This window comes from Amblyomma maculatum, chromosome 3 (genome assembly GCF_055883805.1).
Source record: "Amblyomma maculatum isolate TAMU_Amacu chromosome 3, ASM5588380v1, whole genome shotgun sequence".
In the NCBI taxonomy this organism is placed as follows: domain Eukaryota; kingdom Metazoa; phylum Arthropoda; class Arachnida; order Ixodida; family Ixodidae; genus Amblyomma; species Amblyomma maculatum.
This window is the reverse complement of record NC_139346.1, coordinates 77,514,239-77,534,436: the sequence shown is the minus strand read 5'-3', so window position 1 is coordinate 77,534,436 and position 20,198 is coordinate 77,514,239. Positions and strand designations below refer to the sequence as shown.

General features: G+C 44.8%; 1 protein-coding gene across 25 annotated transcripts in view; it reads right to left on the bottom strand.

Annotated features, from left to right (window-relative positions):
- LOC146195028 (uncharacterized) overlaps positions 1-20,198 on the bottom strand; it is a 413,834-nt gene that overhangs the window by 368,352 nt on the left and 25,284 nt on the right. For all 25 annotated transcript variants that reach the window (XM_084597638.1, XM_084597655.1, XM_084597631.1 and 22 more), the window contains exons 3-4: positions 14,675-14,732; positions 10,595-10,630 (exon numbers count right to left, since the gene is read on the bottom strand). In XM_084597638.1, the coding sequence (XP_084453764.1) occupies positions 10,595-10,630; positions 14,675-14,732 (94 nt within the window). The remainder of the gene's footprint in view (positions 1-10,594; positions 10,631-14,674; positions 14,733-20,198) is intronic.

The window sequence follows — 20,198 nt, the reverse complement described above, 5'->3', positions numbered from 1 at the left end:
GAAACATTCCACCTGCGGTATTGCTCATGTATTTTATTTCATTTATTTGACAATACCGCAGGAAGTGTCGTTGCCTAAGAAGATGGTTGCAAAAACAGCCTCTTCTTAGAGCGCGCAAGGATGACAATGCCAGTGCCTTAAAAATATGACATGCAGATACTTCCATTGCTTGACGGAGTTTCTCAAAGAGATTTTTTGAAAAAAATATGTTTTTGCATGAAACGAGCATATGACCTTAAAGTGGTTGATGCGGGATGATCGTTTGGTGGGGAAAGTAAATATTTGTTGTTTGGCAAACCTAATTGCTCATGGCAGAGCAAGTACAGAAATACTGGTTCTGTTATACGTCTTCGTGCTTAGAGTAACTTGGAGTTACCTGCTTGTCTGCTTGTAGGTACTGATGACGTAGACATGTAGTCTCCGTAATACATCTGGCGGAGAGTCACTTTATCCGCTCGAGCAGGGCAATACCGTTTCCATGGCACAGCTTCAACAAGAATTCCGCGTACTTCATGACAGGGTTAATAACGTGTAATGAGCCTCGATTTAAAACATGAAGGAGGTAAATTTTAGTTTTCTGCTTAAAAACATAACTAAAATGTAACTTTCACATATTGTCTCCAATTGTACACTTCACAGTTCAATTCTGTGATAGACGTGTTGTACAAATCTTTACGAGAGATAGTATTTCTAATCATACGAAATAAAAATTAGCAATAAGGATTTTTTTTTGGCAGTGAGTTAGACACAGTTTGAACGAATATGATTTTGCTTTCTTTTACATTCTAACCCAACCCCGATTATAAAAAAAAACATTTGCACTGAGCGAGATGGGCCATAAGTAATTTTGTTCCAAGCGGAGCCACAGCAACATATAGTATTCGATATCCTCAGTGCTAGAGCAATAATAGAAAAACAGATACCAACATTTATGGCTTAACGTGCTTGTCAGATGAGCAAAACTTCATCACTAGCTTAGGTAAACTAATCCACGATATACGTAGCGAAAGCTCAAATCAGCGTCTACATCGCTTAGTCTCTTGACGCCGCCTCTTGACCAGACATTCCTCCTGTTCTTATGACGTTTCGGATGCATGCATAGCAATTCGTTCTTCAAATATATGCTATCGGCCGTCCTCGTGCAAGACACAAGTTACGAGTCATCCCAAGCAGCTCATCGCCTTCATAGAAGATGCCGTGCACTGTACGCGCGTTCGAAGTTCGCTTGTTCAACACTGGCTAGCAAGCACACACACTCCGGCATATGTGTGCAGCTGCGTAGTTCTCCCGTGATCGTTGAATTCCGACGTGTGTAAGGAGACTGCGCAGGTCAGGGTACCGGCGAGTTGTTTGCGCATGCGAAGCGAGGCTGCATAACGAGGTGCATGACGTTCACGAGTCGGCGCATTGGCAGAACACAAGTGGGACTGCGTAGCTGGCTGCCATAGTTATGGTGCATGCGCAGCTGTAGCTTATAATAGTTTCGGCGAAACTCGCTAATACTAACCTAATGTAGCTTACGGTAAAACTACCAGGGAAGCAATACATCGCCGACATGCATTTATTGTATGCCGATGTATTGTAAGGGCGATGTATTGTTGCCCGCGAACTAGTGTAGCAATCCACCTAAATCTACTTGTGAGAGCCTGCACACGCTGCCTTTTCGTATAGCTCCTCATATACTCGTTCTTCTGTTTCCTGGACCTATTACCCATTCCCAAGCACTTCACCGCAAAGCGCCGAGTACGAAGTCGGGGAAAAGCTTGCACTCATTGAAAACTGGTGGGTTCCTAGAGGAATCAGGTGTAACCAGGTCTCTCCAGATTGCGAGCCGGATGCTTTACCTCCCATACACTCTTCCCTGTATAGATGACGCCGTCAACTGCCCTTTTCCGACATTCTATTTTTACATTCCACCTCAGATATGGCTCTTGGCAAAATACTATGCAACCTTCAGATAATTAGAAAAAAAAATTAATACAGGGGATGGTCATTGTGACTTTAATCTCATCCCATTCAGTCTGCAATGAACCCGCTACCTTCGAAAGATTCATGGACACTATATTCTGTGGTTTAAAATTGAAGTTATGTATTTCTCATAACTGTTTGTAAGACATTCGACGAGCACAATAACAGATTAGCTTTTTTACAGGATTTGAGTACAAAACTGGTCTCGAAGCGAACTCCATGTCATACATTTCATCGCGTCAATCGCTACTTATTGGACTCCTGGTGGATAAAGACGGTGGCAGATGTGAGCTGGCAAAGACTTCTGTTGTTCTGGTTTTGCGTCTTTCTGGCCAGTCCAGTCCGTCAGAAATCTAAAGTGAGTTTCTTGCGCTTGTTTCATGTTTTCGCCGTTTTGTTATTCCCTTTGATGTCATCACCTGCCCGTGAACACGCCTCATTGACTCTGATATGAATTCGAGTTTCCACCTGAACGCGGCTCCGGCTAATACCAACACAATTATTTTCCGTTGACACGATTGTACTCCGACGCGATTTATCAGCGCCAACAGAGGTGCATACCGACAAGGGGGGGGGGGGGGGGGGGGGGGCTTTGCAAGGTTCTCATCCAGAGTGGGGACGGTAGAGATCACACTGTTCGTACGCAAGCCCTTCTCTTAGTTAGCTAGATCCGAATTATATCACCACCGAGACGGGATGCCGTTATCAATAAGCAAACTTTTTTGCTCATATCCGATTCCCGCCGAAACACTTTTGCCATCGAACTCTATCCTGGTTTGATCAGCTCAGAAACCAAGATGAGGCCAAAAACATGTTTTATATTTTCCTTGCGTTCCTGATTGGAAACTTCAGTTCAGGACTGCATGTGCACCAGGATCCTGCAGAGGCGCCAGAGAGAGAGGGCAGAGTTGTGGGTGTAACTCCAACGGTTGTATTTTAGCGGGCCCATACATATGATATAGTGTTGGACAATGTATTTGACAGGAGGGACATTATCTGGCTAAGGGGTGGAGAAGAACAGATGTTGATATTCCAGGCTACAAATTGTTTTGCTGATCACTTGTATGATAGACCCTGAGGCTGTGAGATAAGCTTCATTGTCACATAGAAAAGTGATCATTGCCATGCTGACGCAAAAAGCATTTTATGCCTTCCCCTTTTTACATAAACTTCGACATTTTAGACAAATTTGCAGTTTCGATTCTACCGGGTTTGTTTCATATTAGCCCACTCAACAAAGCACCATAAAAAATGCAGTCCTACTCTATCCCTTCGCAGCACCTGGGCGTCTATCAGGAGCACACCGATATAGCGTGTTTAATGGTCAGCGCTTGAGGAAACACTATTCTTTTACTGGTGCCAGATTTTTCTATCTAGCTCTGAAGAGCATATACAAGCCCATTTAGCAGGCTATACACCGTCGCCCTAGTTCGGGTATCTTAGAACTGCGCCAACGCTTGCCTGTACCTTGGAAAGCAAAAGCTGTATGGAAATGGAGGCGACACAAGAGATGCGTCGCCATTTTCATGGACACATTGTCAGCGCTATAACAGACGACAACGTTGCAGATGTGCAGCTTCACCCAGTGACATAAGCTCATGGGTATTTCAGCAAGTGTGTGCTGTTTCAATCTACTTCCGCTATGGAATAAACGGAATCACTGAATAGTGAGTTGCCTAGACTACCCTACTTGATGCTGTGAGGCCGCATCACTAATCCACGGACGCCTCATAATATGTGTGCTGTTTTATACGCCGAGAAATCGTTATCAGGCACCGACCGCCGTTAGTTATTTTTAGCGACGGTATTCTCCCGTTTTCCACCAATGGCATTAAGAGGCTGGTACGTTCATGATTTTGCCATTCTCGCCATTTTTTATGTTACTGTTCCCAATCGAACGGTCTAACTGAACGAAACTAGGGAATATTTTGAGGTGTGACACTCATCACGTGCTGCTATCCCGTTATCTAGGTCCCGGTCGCACAGTGCAGGTCACGTTGTCTCGACGTGCGTCGCCACCCGAGTGCTTTGCTTACAACGGGTGCGTTGTTCAGCACTGCTCTACTGCCCAAGAGTACTATACTGATGGAAGCTCAAATAAGGCCATATTCGTGCATCGTGGCCGAATCGGGTGCCGGTGCAGACACGCGAGCCACACGCTTCTTAAGATTTTGGCTGAGGGCTAAGTCAAATGACTATGAAGTAACTGACCGCGCTAGTCCGACCGAACAAAAGGCGAAACAGAAACGCGGCGTTCGCATAGCACCACGATAAAACAACCAGATTATCAGCGTCAGTCATTTCCCGCCTCTAAACGAAGATGATAAAAGCACCGAAGAAAACTGCCCTCCAACACTTAACGTTGTGTCTATGCCTTAAATAATATATAGCGACATTACTCGCCGCACTCGCCGTCATCATCGTGCGTGTGCAACAGTGGACCAGGATGACCTCCAGAATTAAGTGGTCTTTATTGATTGCGCTAATGAAAGTCTGTAAAAATAACTATCAAGCCTTACCAATTACAACAGACGCTGAGTCATTCAATGCACTTCTTCAATGTAAATAAATGCAAATTAGTCAACGGCGGCAGAAAAGTGTCGCAAATGCCCCATAGATGTAATCGTGTCTGGTAGTGTGCCGATGAGTCTACATATAAATTTGCAACCGACCCCGGCCTCATTTCTACGCTTACTTGTGTAACTGCTTCAGGCCTTTACTGACATCTTCGCATTTATAATGATGCCCACTGATACAGTCTTCCAACCCGTCAACCTGTGTGTTCCAGTGAAATTGCCGGGATCTTGTTAACAAGACTGGTAACATCCGTGAACGAATTCTCATGGGCTCACGTCGAGCCTGGGCTTTACTATTACAAAAAAAAACTCTTTTCGATCAAGTTTTGAGTTTAGTAAGTATACAACACTCAATTCCAGATCACCGCTCGCATCTGACAAGTGATAAACAAAGCAAAGCATCTATTTGCGTTCAAACCTGACTCGTTCAGATAGCTCTAGGTGCGATTACATGCTGCAACGCGCATCAAGAGTTGGTGGCCATAAATATGAAACTTGCATCGTATAATTGTGCTCGTTATGTGCTTTGTTTGTCCATATTTTGGCAGTACACTCAGTCGTCGTTTAGGTTGTCTCACCTGGCTCCGTCCGCATCATCCCGTTCGGCCTTTACATGTCGCAGTTAATTTCAAGCCCCTCATTGTGAGTGGGGCTACTCTGGCACCGGGACTAGCGGACACAGATGTCTTATCCACGATTCGTTCACCAGCAAAATCTTGATGATGTCTCTATGTTTACACAACACTGCATCCATCCGAGAATGCCGCCACATTTACCAGACAGCATGGTGGTTGGGCCATTAGATTCTTATCTGGCATTGTGAACCTGACAGCTGCAGAACGATCACACCATGTGTATCAACCTCTCCCCTCAAGAAGCCCTGCGCATCCATAATAATGCAGGGTGTTTACATGGGACACGTTTAGAGTGTCTTTAGCAAGCACGATGTTGACTCCATCCACGACACAATACCTGTGCGGCAAGCAGCGTAGACGCGGCCGCTTTATCGTCAAACGTATAGGAATCTGGCCCAAACCCAGACCTTCAGCTCCTTCAGCGTTGGGCACAGCGTCCCCAAGTAGACGTACATGCCGGCCGCCATCCAGAACTCATGAAGGCTCTGCTCCGACACCGACAGCTGACCGCTGAAGCCAGACGCCACGAACGCCACCTATCGCGCCTTCGCTGGTGGCAGTGGTGCGCGGCGCTCGGCCCAATTTCCTGTGCAGCTTCTATATGGAGGACACTCCGAGCAATAGAAGGCGATGGCTGATCTAACCCGGCTGCCAGTGGCGTGTCTCGCGTTCTAAAAAGCACCACATATATTTGAATTCAACATGGCAAAGGTATTATTAGCAGGTATGATACTCAACGACTCTTTATTCCCGCCCATTCATGTTTTCGACGAATACAGTGGCACTGCCATCATCTTGTGATTGTGTCATCCTTACAGTAGTCTCAATTCACGCTGGTTTAATGTCTAGCAGTTATAGATCATGCAAAACGGAATACTGACATTGATTCTAAAGGCGAGACCTACCACGTGCTTAAAAACCTAGAGGAACATAACTAATAGATAATTCTTGGCTCTTTGAACACCGCATGGCTATCAGGAGAGGCACCCTGGAGTGAATGCAAGCAGCTGCAATAGCCTTTAAAAAACCTGGAATTTATGAAGACAATTTATAAAATTTTCGAACATTTCTTCGTTGTCGCGGAAATTTTTGAACGTATGCTTGCTAACGTCTCCAATGGTAGCTAGACGCAGATCACTGGTATCAGCCGTCACAAATTGGCGCCGAGACCACACCTTAGTGCAGAAGATTGCTTAGTTTAATTCTCATCCTCGATTGCGATTGGTGGCCGATAGAACCAACCAAATCCAGTCTGTTCTCGGCATGAATGTGCCCAAAGCATGCGACCACATCAGCCACAATGCCTTCGGCCAGGCGCTGTGGTGGATACACCCGCTATCATCTGCGACTTTATTAAAAACATTCGATCATCCCGTCTATTCGCAATCCTCATCAACAAAGTCAATATGGGGTTCTTTAGTTCATGTCATGGTGTACTGCAAGGGTAATTCCTAGCCTCCAAACCTTTCAACATCGCTTTACTGCTACTGTCACGACTCTTGGGAATCAAATATCCGGATTGCCTTACAGTACGGTCCATGCACTCTTCTATTCAAACCCAAGCCAAACGTTTGCAGCTCTCTCTGATGATTGCACATTGGTGGTGCTCTGTTGTGGGACTCACGGTGGCATATAATGCTTCTCTTTCCGTAGCAAATGCACGTGGCCGCCGCGCATTTAAAGGCGCTATAAATGCTACGGGGGTAAAATTTCATTGCAAGCAATTCATGGAGGTGGGCTTTGCGAGTCCTCGAGTCAGACTTCAAAGCTTCATGTGTTGCCAATATTCTGCTAATATTTTATTAACTCGTCCTGGAGATCGATTTGTGCGACATATCGCCTCCCGCAAACCTCCCCATTGATGTGATTGGGGTTGCTCGCCGCGCCCGGTCATTGGATGCTTCCTATTTAGACGAGCGGAACAGGACATGGTGGGGCGCCGTCCCGACTTCTTTTTTTCCGTTTTCTTTGCGCGCTGGCGTGAATTGAGTTGAGAGAGAGAGAAGGCGCATCCTTTTTGATTGCACATACGTTCGGTAATATTGAGACGATATTTAAAATATTGCGCTGCACAGAGGATTAATTGGGTACCTACCCCTAGGGCGTGTTTTATATTTCTAGTGAAAGGCTTTACAAGGGCCCTTTAAAGCCATACCTATTATCCTTAATTATCACAAAAACTGAATCCCAGTCATCAGTTATATCTGTGATACAGGCTCATCAGCCCCCGGATTTGCACTGCACGACCAAAAGCATCTCAAACGCTGCATTTCAACCGCGGGGTTCTCCAGAATTTCAGGTGGTGCGATGCTAACACTTTCCCATCTCCTCATACGTTCCTTGCTACAGCTACGATTGGTCTGCCAAGCCCAGTTCCATCGCTTGATACTTGCAGAGTGGAACCCCCTGTAATATTATAAAAGCAGGGATGCGGAGGATTAGAGCCTTTCACTAATTACTCCTATTCATGCCCTAGAGTCCGATGCGCAATCAATACACTTCACTAACTTGTTCACCAATGCCGCCAAGCTCGAAGCATCAAATTCCACAACAGCCCTGAAGTTGCACTTCATGCAAAGTATATGAAAGACGGTTAGGTAATCTTTCCAGATTCTTCCCCGCCACGACCGCTGTGGTGATGTCAGGAAATTATGGATAACCGGTGACTGACCCGCATTAATGCAAGTTCAATGGCGCTTGGTGCGGTATCGGATGCCGCATCTTCGATAGTTGAAAACTTTTTACAGCAGCATGTGGTGTATGTTGACGCTAGTCTGATATTTCATGTGACCATGGTTTTCCCTTGTCACAAACATTTTGCCTGATTTAGCAACCAGCTCGTATGCCTGCTGCAGCGGGGCTGTCGACACAGGCGGAGCTGTTTGCCATTAGCCACTGAATATGCTTTTTCTGCGCGCTCTTCATGCCCCCTAGCATTCATATTGACATCGTATAGAATATTTAGGCTATACGTGAGAATAACCCCACAACAGTCCGTGTACACTAAATTCATAGAGATAGCCCCATGATTGAAGCGTTAGTGGACGGCGCAAGCCGCAACAAAACACCTACCCGTCCCTGAAATCGGCCCGGTCATTTCTAGCGACTAGACTTCTCACAGAAAACCTTCGGCGCGTCCTGCGAACACTTCTCCCACCGCGTGGCACCGACCTCCCAGGGGGTTTATTGCGCTGGGAAGAAGTTTTCTGTAAACGGTGTGCCTTCGTATCTCCCTCAACCCCGCGGTATTTTGGTTGTGGCCCGCACATAACCATACCCCATTCGACGACAACCGCCTCTTCTGTCCTGCTCCTGTCTCCGAAACAGAAATCGCTCATCTTCTTAAGACGTGCCCCTCTATGCATGCAGTCCGGCAGAAATACATACGCCTATGCTGTATTCTCCCAGCTCGACCGCCAAATGGGGACGCCTTGATACTAGGTCCAATTACCGGCCATTATCAGATTTTCTGAAAAAGGCTTTTGCCTCTATTTGTGAACAAACAGCATGCTGCCACGTACGTTACCGCAATAAAAAAAAAAAAAAAAAACTTAACGCAGGAACAACATGATCATTAGGATGCGCTTTGTGCATCTACATACATCCTCAGTACTAGAACTGCCAGCATCTATGAAAAGAGTATGCCAAATTTGTAATTATAGTAGTATTAAATCGAGGCTTCCTTTCTAGTATAGAAGTTGGTCGCTGCTAAAACTTAAGGCATCATCCCACGGATTTCGACGAAGCATTTGCGCTTTTGCTTCATTTGTATAAATCGAACACGCCGGTTTTCTCCCGCAAGCATTGCTAGGAATAGCCCGTAAAACGAGCCGTAGGATAAGCACAGTTATGCTCTAGGTCTCAAAATCTTGCCTTGAGCGCACGATTAAGCTCATAATATATTGAGGAGACGTTATGCGCTTGTTTTTCTTCAGTGCAAGAATGCAAAATGTGATCTCTATCTATATGCACGCTCCCCCACATAGAGTGAATACTCTATTTTATGCAGCAATTTCAGTAATGTAATCCATGTTGCTGATCATGTAGTTCTTTGAAATCGGGATCGGAATACCAAAATAATTTAAAACACCGACAATCGTCTGCCTGTCATTAAAAGCATTACAAGTTTAGTATGTAGATACACTCGCCATTTGAATTTATCTGGAATGTCTCCGTAATTAGCGTGTGGTGATATTTCCATTCATTAATAGGAGTGGCAAGTTAGGAAAATCGACCGTAAAACTGATTTCTTTATGTTTCACTAACCCGTAGAGAGAGAAACGAGCACTATTTGGCATGGTATCTGTGCAAGACAGCGTGTATTACGCTAACAACGGAAAGCAGCACACATATCAGACGAATTAAAACTAAGCAAGAACTAATGTTATATTGATGATAAAAGCATCTGGACGGAACAAAATGCAGCAAACGGCCCAAGTTTTCCTACCATATTGTTACGATGCGTTAAGCCGGTGAACACAGGAGAACAAAGAACAGAGATGATAATCGATGGTCGTGAGATGACGTTTAATAAAATGTTGCCGGGCCTAGCGCGAGTGCTCCTGTCCTCGCCACTGGCCGCTTCTTCTTTCTTGATCGTCGGTAGCGTGACCCGGGGCCACCTAGCGATCGTCCCGATCGTGGACGAGGAAGTTTACCGATGTTGATGGTTCCATGGCATGATGATGAGCGTGTCTGAATGCTTGAAGAATAGAAAAAATAAGGAAAAACAGAACGGCTTGCCGGCATGGTGATTTCCGATGAACCTTGACCCAGGACAATCTCGGGACACACGTTCCCACGACTCGATGGCAGAGGCCAAGGTGTGCACCGCATGGCATAATCAGGGGAGGATTTCTTGAAGTGCAGCGGTGTCTTTGGTCGGTACTTCTGAACAGTGGGGTTGCGTATGGTCGTTCGGGTCTCTTCTTGTGTCTTGCGATCATTGTGGCGTCTCAGGTTAGTCTCTCCTTCATCGTGTCTTGGGGTCGGGGCGAGAGGACGGGGCGGAGGAACTGCAAGGTCTTGCTGGGTCCGACAGGCTGGGGAACAGCTATGCGATGCCTCCTAACCTTTAGCCCTACGGCGCAAGAAGTCGCAGGGCACCGAAGCTGCAGATCAGGAGGAGGGGGTGATAATGAAGTATCCCGCTCCGCCACCAAATGTTACCATGCAGAAAGCCGGCGAACACAGGAGAATAGAGCAAAGAGAAATGGGGATCGATGACGTGAGAAGACGTTTAATGAAATTTTACCAGGCCTAGTGCGAGCTCTCCTGTCCGCGCCACTGCCCGCTTCTTCGTTCTTGATCGTCGGTAACAGTATAGTCCTTAAGGGGGAGTTGATGGGGGAAATGTAGCTTCCTGAAGAGATAGAGGCTAAGACGAGAGAAAGAAGATGGGCACACAGTACTCACCTCTGTTGAGTCTTTCGTCATTTCCCAAAATGAAATCTGAAGTCGTAGAAAGTAAACCTGGAATTAATAACTGCAACGGGCTAAGTAGCAGCGAAATGCTCAACAATTGTCTGATCTTTTTTTTTTTTTTTTGCGTTCACCACGTGCAATATAGCGTACGTTTTTCTTAGTGGCTAATTGCATTCGAATGTGGTTTGTAAAGAAACCTTGTCAATGGACGCTATAGCAAATATTATGCATTTATTTACGCTCAGTGTGCAGCGAGCGGTTTAGATATTGTGCACATGTGGGAAATAAAACTCTATTTTCTTTCCCTATTATGCATCAGGTTAGTGACTATAAGAAAATACTTTCATACTAACATTAAACATTTTAAATTCAGCACAAAACGTTTCATAATTAAAAACGCCTGCAGAGAACATGTACAGTCGTGAGCAAGAGTGGTATACAACGCATAGCCGCTGGTAGAGCTCGGCAAAACGGCATCTAAACGCGATCTAGCGACACCTTAGGGACAGCGACAACGACATATTTATGGCAATAAAATGAGGCACCGCCATGGCTGTCTCGATTTATTGATAGATGGCGTTCCAATGCAGTTTTCTTTAGCTGCGCCATCGGCTAAGTGTTGTATATTCCTTTTGCTCATGACTGTATGCGCAGGCAATTTTTGTAACAGTACCGCAACGAGCGTCCGCTGCCCGGCGCTTCTGCGGAAGAACACGCAGGAGATTACTATGCAAGAGAGGGCAAGGTCGTCGCCACGAGACTGCTGCAGCAGGGAGCGCCGTTTATTAAGCTGTGGATGTTCTGATTAGTGCATAGGACCCCCACTCACAATCTACACCCCATGAAACTGCCGCCGCTGTTTTATGCTGCAAATTCTGCGAATAACAGAAATAGCGCATATGTTTAATTAAGAATATGGCATACCCACTCACTCGTTACAAACATTCTTTAGGAACAATTATATGTCAAGAAAACCAAACATCACCACAATGTTTGGGAAAAACCTAATCCTCAACACAGCTGCTACCAGCAGACATCCGAGGATAAGCGAGTACTTCGAAAATTACAAGTTTACACCACAGACCTCGCTAATAAGGGTTCATAATTCGCGAAGTTGCGTCGAACTAAACAGAACAGCCCAGTCGAGGACACTCCCTCAAGAAGTTTGATTACGTCCCTGTGCTCGTTCTCTCTCCAGATTTTTTTTGCTACGGCTCTGCACCCCTGCGTCGGGCTGTCGATGGTCGCACGTTAATCTTATTGTATTGGCAGGGTTTACAGAGTATGCTCTGTTCATTTTAACACTCAGAGCCTCACAGTCGGCGTCTAGAACAAGTTGAGATATCTGTATAGCATCGTATACTCATACTAGCTGCTGAAACACTGCCTCCATGGGCAAACCCTCAATAGAAATGAATTCTTTAATGTCTCAACATGACAAAAGGTTGAAAAAGACATTTCCTTGCGGCTGTCATCAATTAAGGCTGTTTGATACTATCATTCACTAAAAAAAATATGCAATGATTAGTCATTTTTTAATATGGGAAATGAACTTCGGTAAGCTTAAGATAAAGTTTCAAAGAAAAAAACTATTGCATTCATCGAAAAAACTGATACCGTAGTTTGTTTCATGGACAATAAAAGCTTGTAAGGAAGCTGGGTTTATACAATAATAAAAACAACCGACAAAATGTTCAAGAAAGAGCCTCACTACAAGTTTGGAGCAATGTTTATCTCCGGGAGGAGCCTTTTTATGCAATAAAATTGTAATCTCCAATACTATTTGTCCCTAGGCGTACTTCGCTCTCGTGCAATACTAAGATATATAAAACATAAACTAGGGAATATTCCATCAATGCTGAGTTGATCCGATTCACTTCGTTTAAAACCCGGAGTTAGTAGCTGAGCTTCTTAACCACTGTGCCACCATGGTAGGTGCGTTTGCTATTTATTAGGGCATTTAGTAGAGTTAAGCATCCGCCATTCTTAAGGAAATTAAACTTTTCATTAAACAAGGGTGTCATGCCACAAGGATATCTGGATGTTAGCCACAACCTACGATGAAGAAAACTTCCAATGTATTCTCAGAGGAACTTTACATATGCCTGAACGAAAACCAATGAGTCTCAGGAACTAAATGATGCTGGTAACATACACATTAACGCAAATCTAGTTAAATAAAAATGCATTCTGAAGGATATTATCAGCTCTTTCCACAACGCCTCCCCTTCTACCCTCATAGCTATACGGACACACCTCACGAGTCATTGATTAGAACCGATGGCACAGATAGGTTCCTTTCTCTGCTGCCTTATCAAGTCTGTTGAAAACGATGTGCTGCACGTCACCCGCAACTTGAATTATTTGCAAAGGAGATGTTTAAGGCGTCGACGAGGCAATGGGATGGAACAGTAGGCTTTTAGATTTATTACATGCATTGACACAAATATTTTTCCGTCATTTGCACACAGCCGTTCATTGCCAACTGTCTTAAAGGCTTCGCCAGCAACTTCGCATCACTCGAGTTGCGAAGTGGGCATTGACAAATAGATGCTATTACACCCTATGTCGTGCTCTTGTTGGGGACACATGTTCCGAGTTTGCCATGCATCAACAAGGAATCGGCATCAGGCAGTGCAGCGCCTGCCGCAGGAGAGAGCATTTAAGCACCGATAACAGCCGGGAAGAAAGAGTAGCAGGGGTGGCAGAAAGTCAGGTGGGCGGATGAGTTTAAGAATTTCGCAGGGTCCAGTGGATGCAGCTAGCACAGGATCGGGGTAAGGGGAGGAGTATGGTAGAGGCCTTCCCACTTCTGTGGGTATAGTCCGGCTGATAATAAACTGAAACAGCTGTTTCTAGTTTAGCTCCAGCTGAAGGTTTTACCCTAAAACGAGCACAAAAATCTGCTTCTCGCATCATAGATCCAACCGGGCATATCGCTGTACACATATGGCGGCGATAGAAACCAGTGCCCCCTCTAGGCGACAATTCTTTTACAACGTTCCAGAATGGGCATCTGACAATACTGTGATCCTACAGTGCGAGCGGTTACTTGGTGCATGTCAAAATGCATGTCCATCTCCATCTCATAAGCAGCTAGATGTCATGTTCCTACATTTTGTGAGGCGGAGGAACTACTGAATTCAACCGACACGCCTCTGCAGTCCCCCTTAGCACGTGTCAGTGCGGCTAATAATGATGGCAAGTGTTAATCTCCAGCAGCTCATCATCGCTACATATCTTGTAGAGCGTCGAATTTTCGCTACTTAATCGAATTCGGAAGCTTCTGGGGGACACCAGAGATTTTTATTACAAGGTGATTAAAAAATTGTTCTCTAAGCGCTTTCAGTACAATGCCTTTTTCTCGGTTACCGCTGCGAATTGTGTCTGAACAAGTGAGCTAATCTCGCTGATCGTCCAAGGGACTTTAGATGTTACTAGTACTGCTACCATACTTTCGAATAGTTATCTCAGCAATGGCTGCTTGACTGAGAAAAGGCAATTCAATGATATCGGGGTTTTTTCAAGATGTCCTCTTCGCGGTTCAGCTGTCGTCGCTATACTTTGAAACTCATGCTCTCCGAAACATACATTTTGTTGGTTTTATCGTGTCATGCAGATTTGCGTAGCTGATGATAGATTTTCTCTAAATGTCATTCTTTCACTCTTCAGTTCCAAAGAAACGCTGTAAGAAACAGGCTTCGAATTTAGCAATCAAAATGCTGCCGAGTGCTTATTTTTGCATGGACTCCGCGGAAGTTACTGACCGCAAATAGCGCGTTCTGCTCTAGCCACGGGTGCATCACGCTGGTTGCTGCCGCGAAAATAACCTTAGAAGCTTGTTTTTTTAGCACAAAACAAGCACCATTTGCAGATTCTATGAACAGGGAGATGTACTGTTTTGGTAGACTTATAAATTGATCTTTGAAGGTCTAATTTTGCGAAGCACTATTTGGCGTCCCACTTTATTCCAAATGCAGAAGCCATGATCAGAGCTGCTCAGTCGTGGGATGCTCTAGGTCATTATTATTAGATAAAAGGAAACAGAACAGCCAATAGGAATGCACTCACAACTCTGTGACAGATGTACGCAGCACCAAGTCAATACGAGAAACACTGCTTTTATGGCCTGTGGAAAAGAAGGGAACAATGTTAGTTGGGAATAACAATAGCGTACTCACTTACTGATAGCGCTCAACCACTCAAATTTACGGCTGACTGTTAGAAATAAGAATCAAAACGTTTGTAGTCTTAACTAGGTCCCAAGCAACGCCGCTATGCAGAAATGCTTTATTATTAAGCCTATTAGTCCATGGATTAGAAAGTCTATTGAGTCCATGGATGCATCGGCTAAATTTTTTGATGAATGGTGCTCTATTAGTGCCGTCTGTCTAAAAGAGCAGAATACACCGCGAAGCTATACTCAAAGCAGCCAACTACTGCTTGTGTTGTACTTACTGGGGAGAAAACAAAAACCCGAAATAACTTAATGAGTGTCCAACCTTAACCGGTTTTACTTTAGGATACTCCAGGCTTCGCAATAAGAGTCAGTCGAACATAACCGGCGACAAAAAATAGGCTCAAAGTCGCATTTGCATTGCAATTTCTTGAGGAATCACATCACGTCCTAATATTTACTCGCGGAAAAACAGTCATATCAGAATTGCGACCACACTGGAACGTTTACTAAAACCTACACAATCAAAGAAGAAGAGCAGAGTCGAAATATTTGTCGTCATGTTGCATGGAAATAAGGAATCGCAATGTCTAAAAATATAAAATGAAATAAAATGACGCAATTAGAAGTCAAAAGGTGTAATAAATTAAAAGCGCAGGACAATGCTTCCTCTGATTTTGTTCTTGTGCCGACGTAGTTCTAGCCACCTACCAACCGGCTCAAACACAACTAGTTTTAAAGCGACATCCTTTTCTGGTGCAGTTTGCACAGTGTTCCAAGACAAGGTCAGACGTGTGCGTTTTCTGGGAAGTGCTGCTCGATGATGTATGCTGCATGAAGTTCATAGAAGATAAAAACACGTAAAAAATATTTTTTGTATGGTAATCATATTTTAAAAGTTAACGTTTCAACTTATAGGTCCCCGATAAGCGTTGAAATGGGAGGTAGTATCAGCATTGTTTTCCCCCGCGTTTAAGCACCAAGTCCCTTAACACCAAAATCGAGACATCATTGCAGTGAAGGTGGCGACAGAATAGAAACTAGCTCGTTTCAGCTATCACTAATGTGCCTGCATTTATATGGCAGCGCATCAGTAAAAGCCTAAGCGTGAATGCGGGCGCTTGTGTGGGTACGTATATAATAAAGACTAAAGAAAGCTATTGCTTCCAGACTGAGTTTCGATACCGCGACGATGCGAACAGATCTGCTTCACTGGTAGCAGTATCAGCGCACAATTAATCGCAGCAGCCCAGTATTCTGTGTCGTCAAGTGGCGCTCGCCCACATTTCGCAGTGAATTTTGTCGTCTTAAAAACATTCATTCGAGCGCAACGGATCTATACACACTGCCATTGGATTCTGCCCTCAATATGCATTAGGCGGCCCTGGCAGCAGATTTCGCCAACCATTTTCTAAAGCCACCGCTTAAAAAGTTAACCTCGATGCGATTGCGAGATAAGGCACCATATCCAAGCGCACAAAATGCATTTGGCGTAGACAACTTGTTAACTTAAACGCCTCCAGTTTTTTTGCCAAAATGAGAGCAAAGGTACGTTCTGTAAAGTTAGGATCATTAAAGTCTTTGAAATGCATCTTGAGATGTTCGCTAGCAACAAACCTCTGGCAACTGGATTCGAACAGTAGCATGCCAAAATATACTCCGTCGCCTCAAATCGCAAATGAATGCGCAATAGAGCGTTTCAAATACTACATGGTAGCATTGGATGTATTGTATAACGCAACTGACGCACGACTTCCATATCCAAGAACATTTATATGGTTTCTTGGTGATGCTAAAGCAAGCTGACAACATATTTTGCTGTTAAAGTGCGTCATTGTCGTACGATGCAAAAATATGTGAAAGGTAATGCCGAATAAGTTATCGGCATGATAATGAACAACATGTATTTGCTCCCTCAAACAATGTGCTATTAACTTCGTTGTGCCTTCATGGCCCTTAGCTTCACACCAGTACAAAATGGTCATTGATGAACAAACGTGACCGCACAAAATGACAACATTCCGAGAGCATTCATTCTGCAGGTACGTGTGCAGAGTTGGAGCCATCAGACGCAGTATGCATGAAAACTTCAATGATTTCAAGGCGAAATAGGCAAAATTTTATTTCGAGTAGCATTCCTCTGAAAATTATGGGATGTCGCAGACCAACTAATCTTTATAGTGTTGCTATAAATTTTCCCGTTTTTTATTATTCGCTATTTACTTGGTTGTGAAGGTAATCTGGCTCTACGGAAAGAAAAAAGTTCGGACAGCTGCTTTTTCAAAAATATTGTGTAGGCTATTGAGGTGACATGTATTAAAAAAAGTATCAAATATTTCGTGAACATCATTGCAACTGATGCGCACGGTTATGCGTTAGTGTCAGTAATTCCCCGCATACATACGGTATGCACACTCCGTATTCGGAGGCGTCAATTCATATAGAAACGTTTAAAGTACTCTAGCAGAGAATTATAATCGCGCTACTATTACTGCCAGGCGTAAGGCCCTACCTCTCCAAAACGACACAACGCTACAAAGTGAATTTCCGCATTGCACAGCAAGCGAGGTTTATTCTTTCCGAATGCCTAAGGTCATTATGACCTCTCCTCAAATGCAAAGTGATATTACATCGTTCCGGCTTTATCTACATCTGCAGTATTAATCAGCTGAAACGATCATGTGGAGCTGTGTGCAGCATAAACTACGCACATGCGAAGCTCTGGCGCTACGAAATGGGCAGCTTGCGATTTTTATATTCAGCGCAAAAAAATACATCTTCAATCGCCTATGGATTGTTGTGTTGCGGAGGAAGCATTTCTGTAGAAAAATGAACGCATTGCGAGTCAAGGTGCTTGAGTATATCAAATTGGAAACATTAACTCTTACATATCACAATAATTATACCATCCAGTTTTTGCGTAAGTGCACATATTTCGGCTGATGATGATGCATGCATAAGGCCACTTCGCATTACACGTCTTGAACATTTCTTCTGGATTGTCACTAGAATGTAATTACCTCGAGGTACTTCTGCTACCAACTCTGCACGCAGCCTATTTCTTAACGTAACATCTACCATTTTCCGTACTATTCCACTCTGCGGTGACCTGAACTTAAGCAGACCTCTTTTCGTTAGCCTCCAGATTTCAGTCCCTAGTTAAGTACAGGTAAGATGGAACTGTTGTGTGGTTTCCTCTTGAGTGGTACTAGTATGTTCCTGGTCATAATCAGCGATTAGTTGCCACATTCTCCCCATCAGCGGCTTATTCTCATAGTTATTTGCATTTCAATATCCCGATCTGCCGTTGCTATCTATTCAAAGTATAGACGTATTCGCCTACCATTTCTAGTGCTTCGTCTCCAATAGTGTAAAATGCTGTTCCTTCCCGAGTGTGTTGGGCATAACCTAACTCTTCTGGACATTGATATTTATGCCTAACTGTGTGTTTTCCAGAAGCTCTGCGGTCCATGCAGTCTAGCAAAGTTTCTCGGTAAGACTAATTGAGCATGAGCCCATTTTTGTGGCTAGAACCGCCTCGCGGTGTCACTAGCTTGACAAAAGAGTTTTATGTAGGTGGATCATGCTCTGTCAAGGTCTTTCGAAGTACAGTGTAGACCAACGTATAAAACCCCGCGGCAGAGCACACATGTTTTTGGCGCTCATAAGGTGCAAGTTGGGGGAGTTTCAATAAGAGCTCGTACAAGCTACATCAAGAGTACTCACGCTGAAGGGAATGGTATGAATTTGGCAGCAGTGCGCACGTCGCATGCATCATACTTACTTTTCCTGCTTTTGCAGCATTGTTGCGAAGCTGCTCGTACATCGGTGGAACAAGATCATGGCCGGCATATCGTCTACGGGTGGCCACTACCTTGTAACCGCAGAAAAAGGCGTATCACAGTTCCGGCTGCGACGACCTATTTGCGTGGAACTTCCGATGTCAGCTGCCTTTAAAACGGACGCCGCATCTATCTGCTCTTCATTTTGGCAGCAGTGCGCACATCGCATGCATCATACCTAACTTTTCCTGCTTTTTCAGCATTGTTACGACGCTGCTCGTACGTCGTGGAACAAGACCGTGGCCGGCATATTGTCTGCGGGTGGGCACCACCTTGCCACCTCAGTGATAGGCGTATCACAGCTCCGGCTGCGGCGACCTATCTGCGTGGAACTTCCGCTGTCAGCTGCCTTTAAAACGAACCCCGCATCTATCTGCTCTTCATTTTGGCAGCAGTGCGCACATCGCATGCATCATACCTAACTTTTCCTGCTTTTTCAGCATTGTTACTACGCTGCTCGTACGTCGTGGAACAAGACCGTGGCCGGCATATTGTTTACGGGTGGGCACCACCTTGTCACCTCAGTGATAGGCGTATCACAGTTCCGGCTGCGACGACCTATCTGCGTGGAACTTCCGCTGTCAGCTGCCTTTAAAACGGACCCCGCATCTATCTGCTCTTCATTTTGGCAGCAGTGCACACATCGCATGCATCATACCTAACTTTTCCTGCTTTTTCAGCATTGTTACGACGCTGCTCGTACGTCGTGGAACAAGACCGTGGCCGGCATATTGTCTGCGGGTGGGCACCACCTTGTCACCTCAGTGATAGGCGTATCACAGCTCCGGCTGCGGCGACCTATCTGCGTGGAACTTCCGCTGTCAGCTGCCTTTAAAACGAACCCCGCATCTATCTGCTCTTCATTTTGGCAGCAGTGCGCACATCGCATGCATCATACCTAACTTTTCCTGCTTTTTCAGCATTGTTACGACGCTGCTCGTACGACGTGGAACAAGACCGTGGCAGGCATATTGTCTGCGGGTGGGCACCACCTTGTCACCTTAGTGATAGGTGTATCACAGTTCCGCCTGCGACGACCTGTCTGCGTTGGACTTCCGCTGTCAGCTGCCTTTAAACGGACACCGCATCGATCTGGTCTTCAGTTTGGCAGCAGTGCGCACGTCGCATGCATCATACCTAACCTTGCCTGCTTTTGCAGGTAAGGGAGGTATTCATTTATTGTGCCTTTTCACGCTGCTTTTTTTTTGCACTGCTGCCAAACTTGATCCTTGTTTGGGCCTTGTACAGTGCAGTTAAATCTGCAAACATGTCTATGGATTTCATGAAAGTACTTGATTGTTTTTAACCGTGAAATGAGGCAAGAACTGCGCGATGTCAAGGGTGGTGTCAAGTTCTGTAGATATAAGTGTGACGAGACAATAGTAATTAGCACAGACGTTAAAGCACTCGGAAAAAAAATTGCTCAGCTTTTGAAATGCAATGAAGACCTCAGAAAGGAAAAACAAGCGCTTGTCCGAAAGAGTAAATCAGCTTGAACAATATAGCCGCCTGAACAACTTGGAGATAAAAGGTGTGGCCTCAGATGAAATCCCAGTGGACATTGTGATGAAAATTG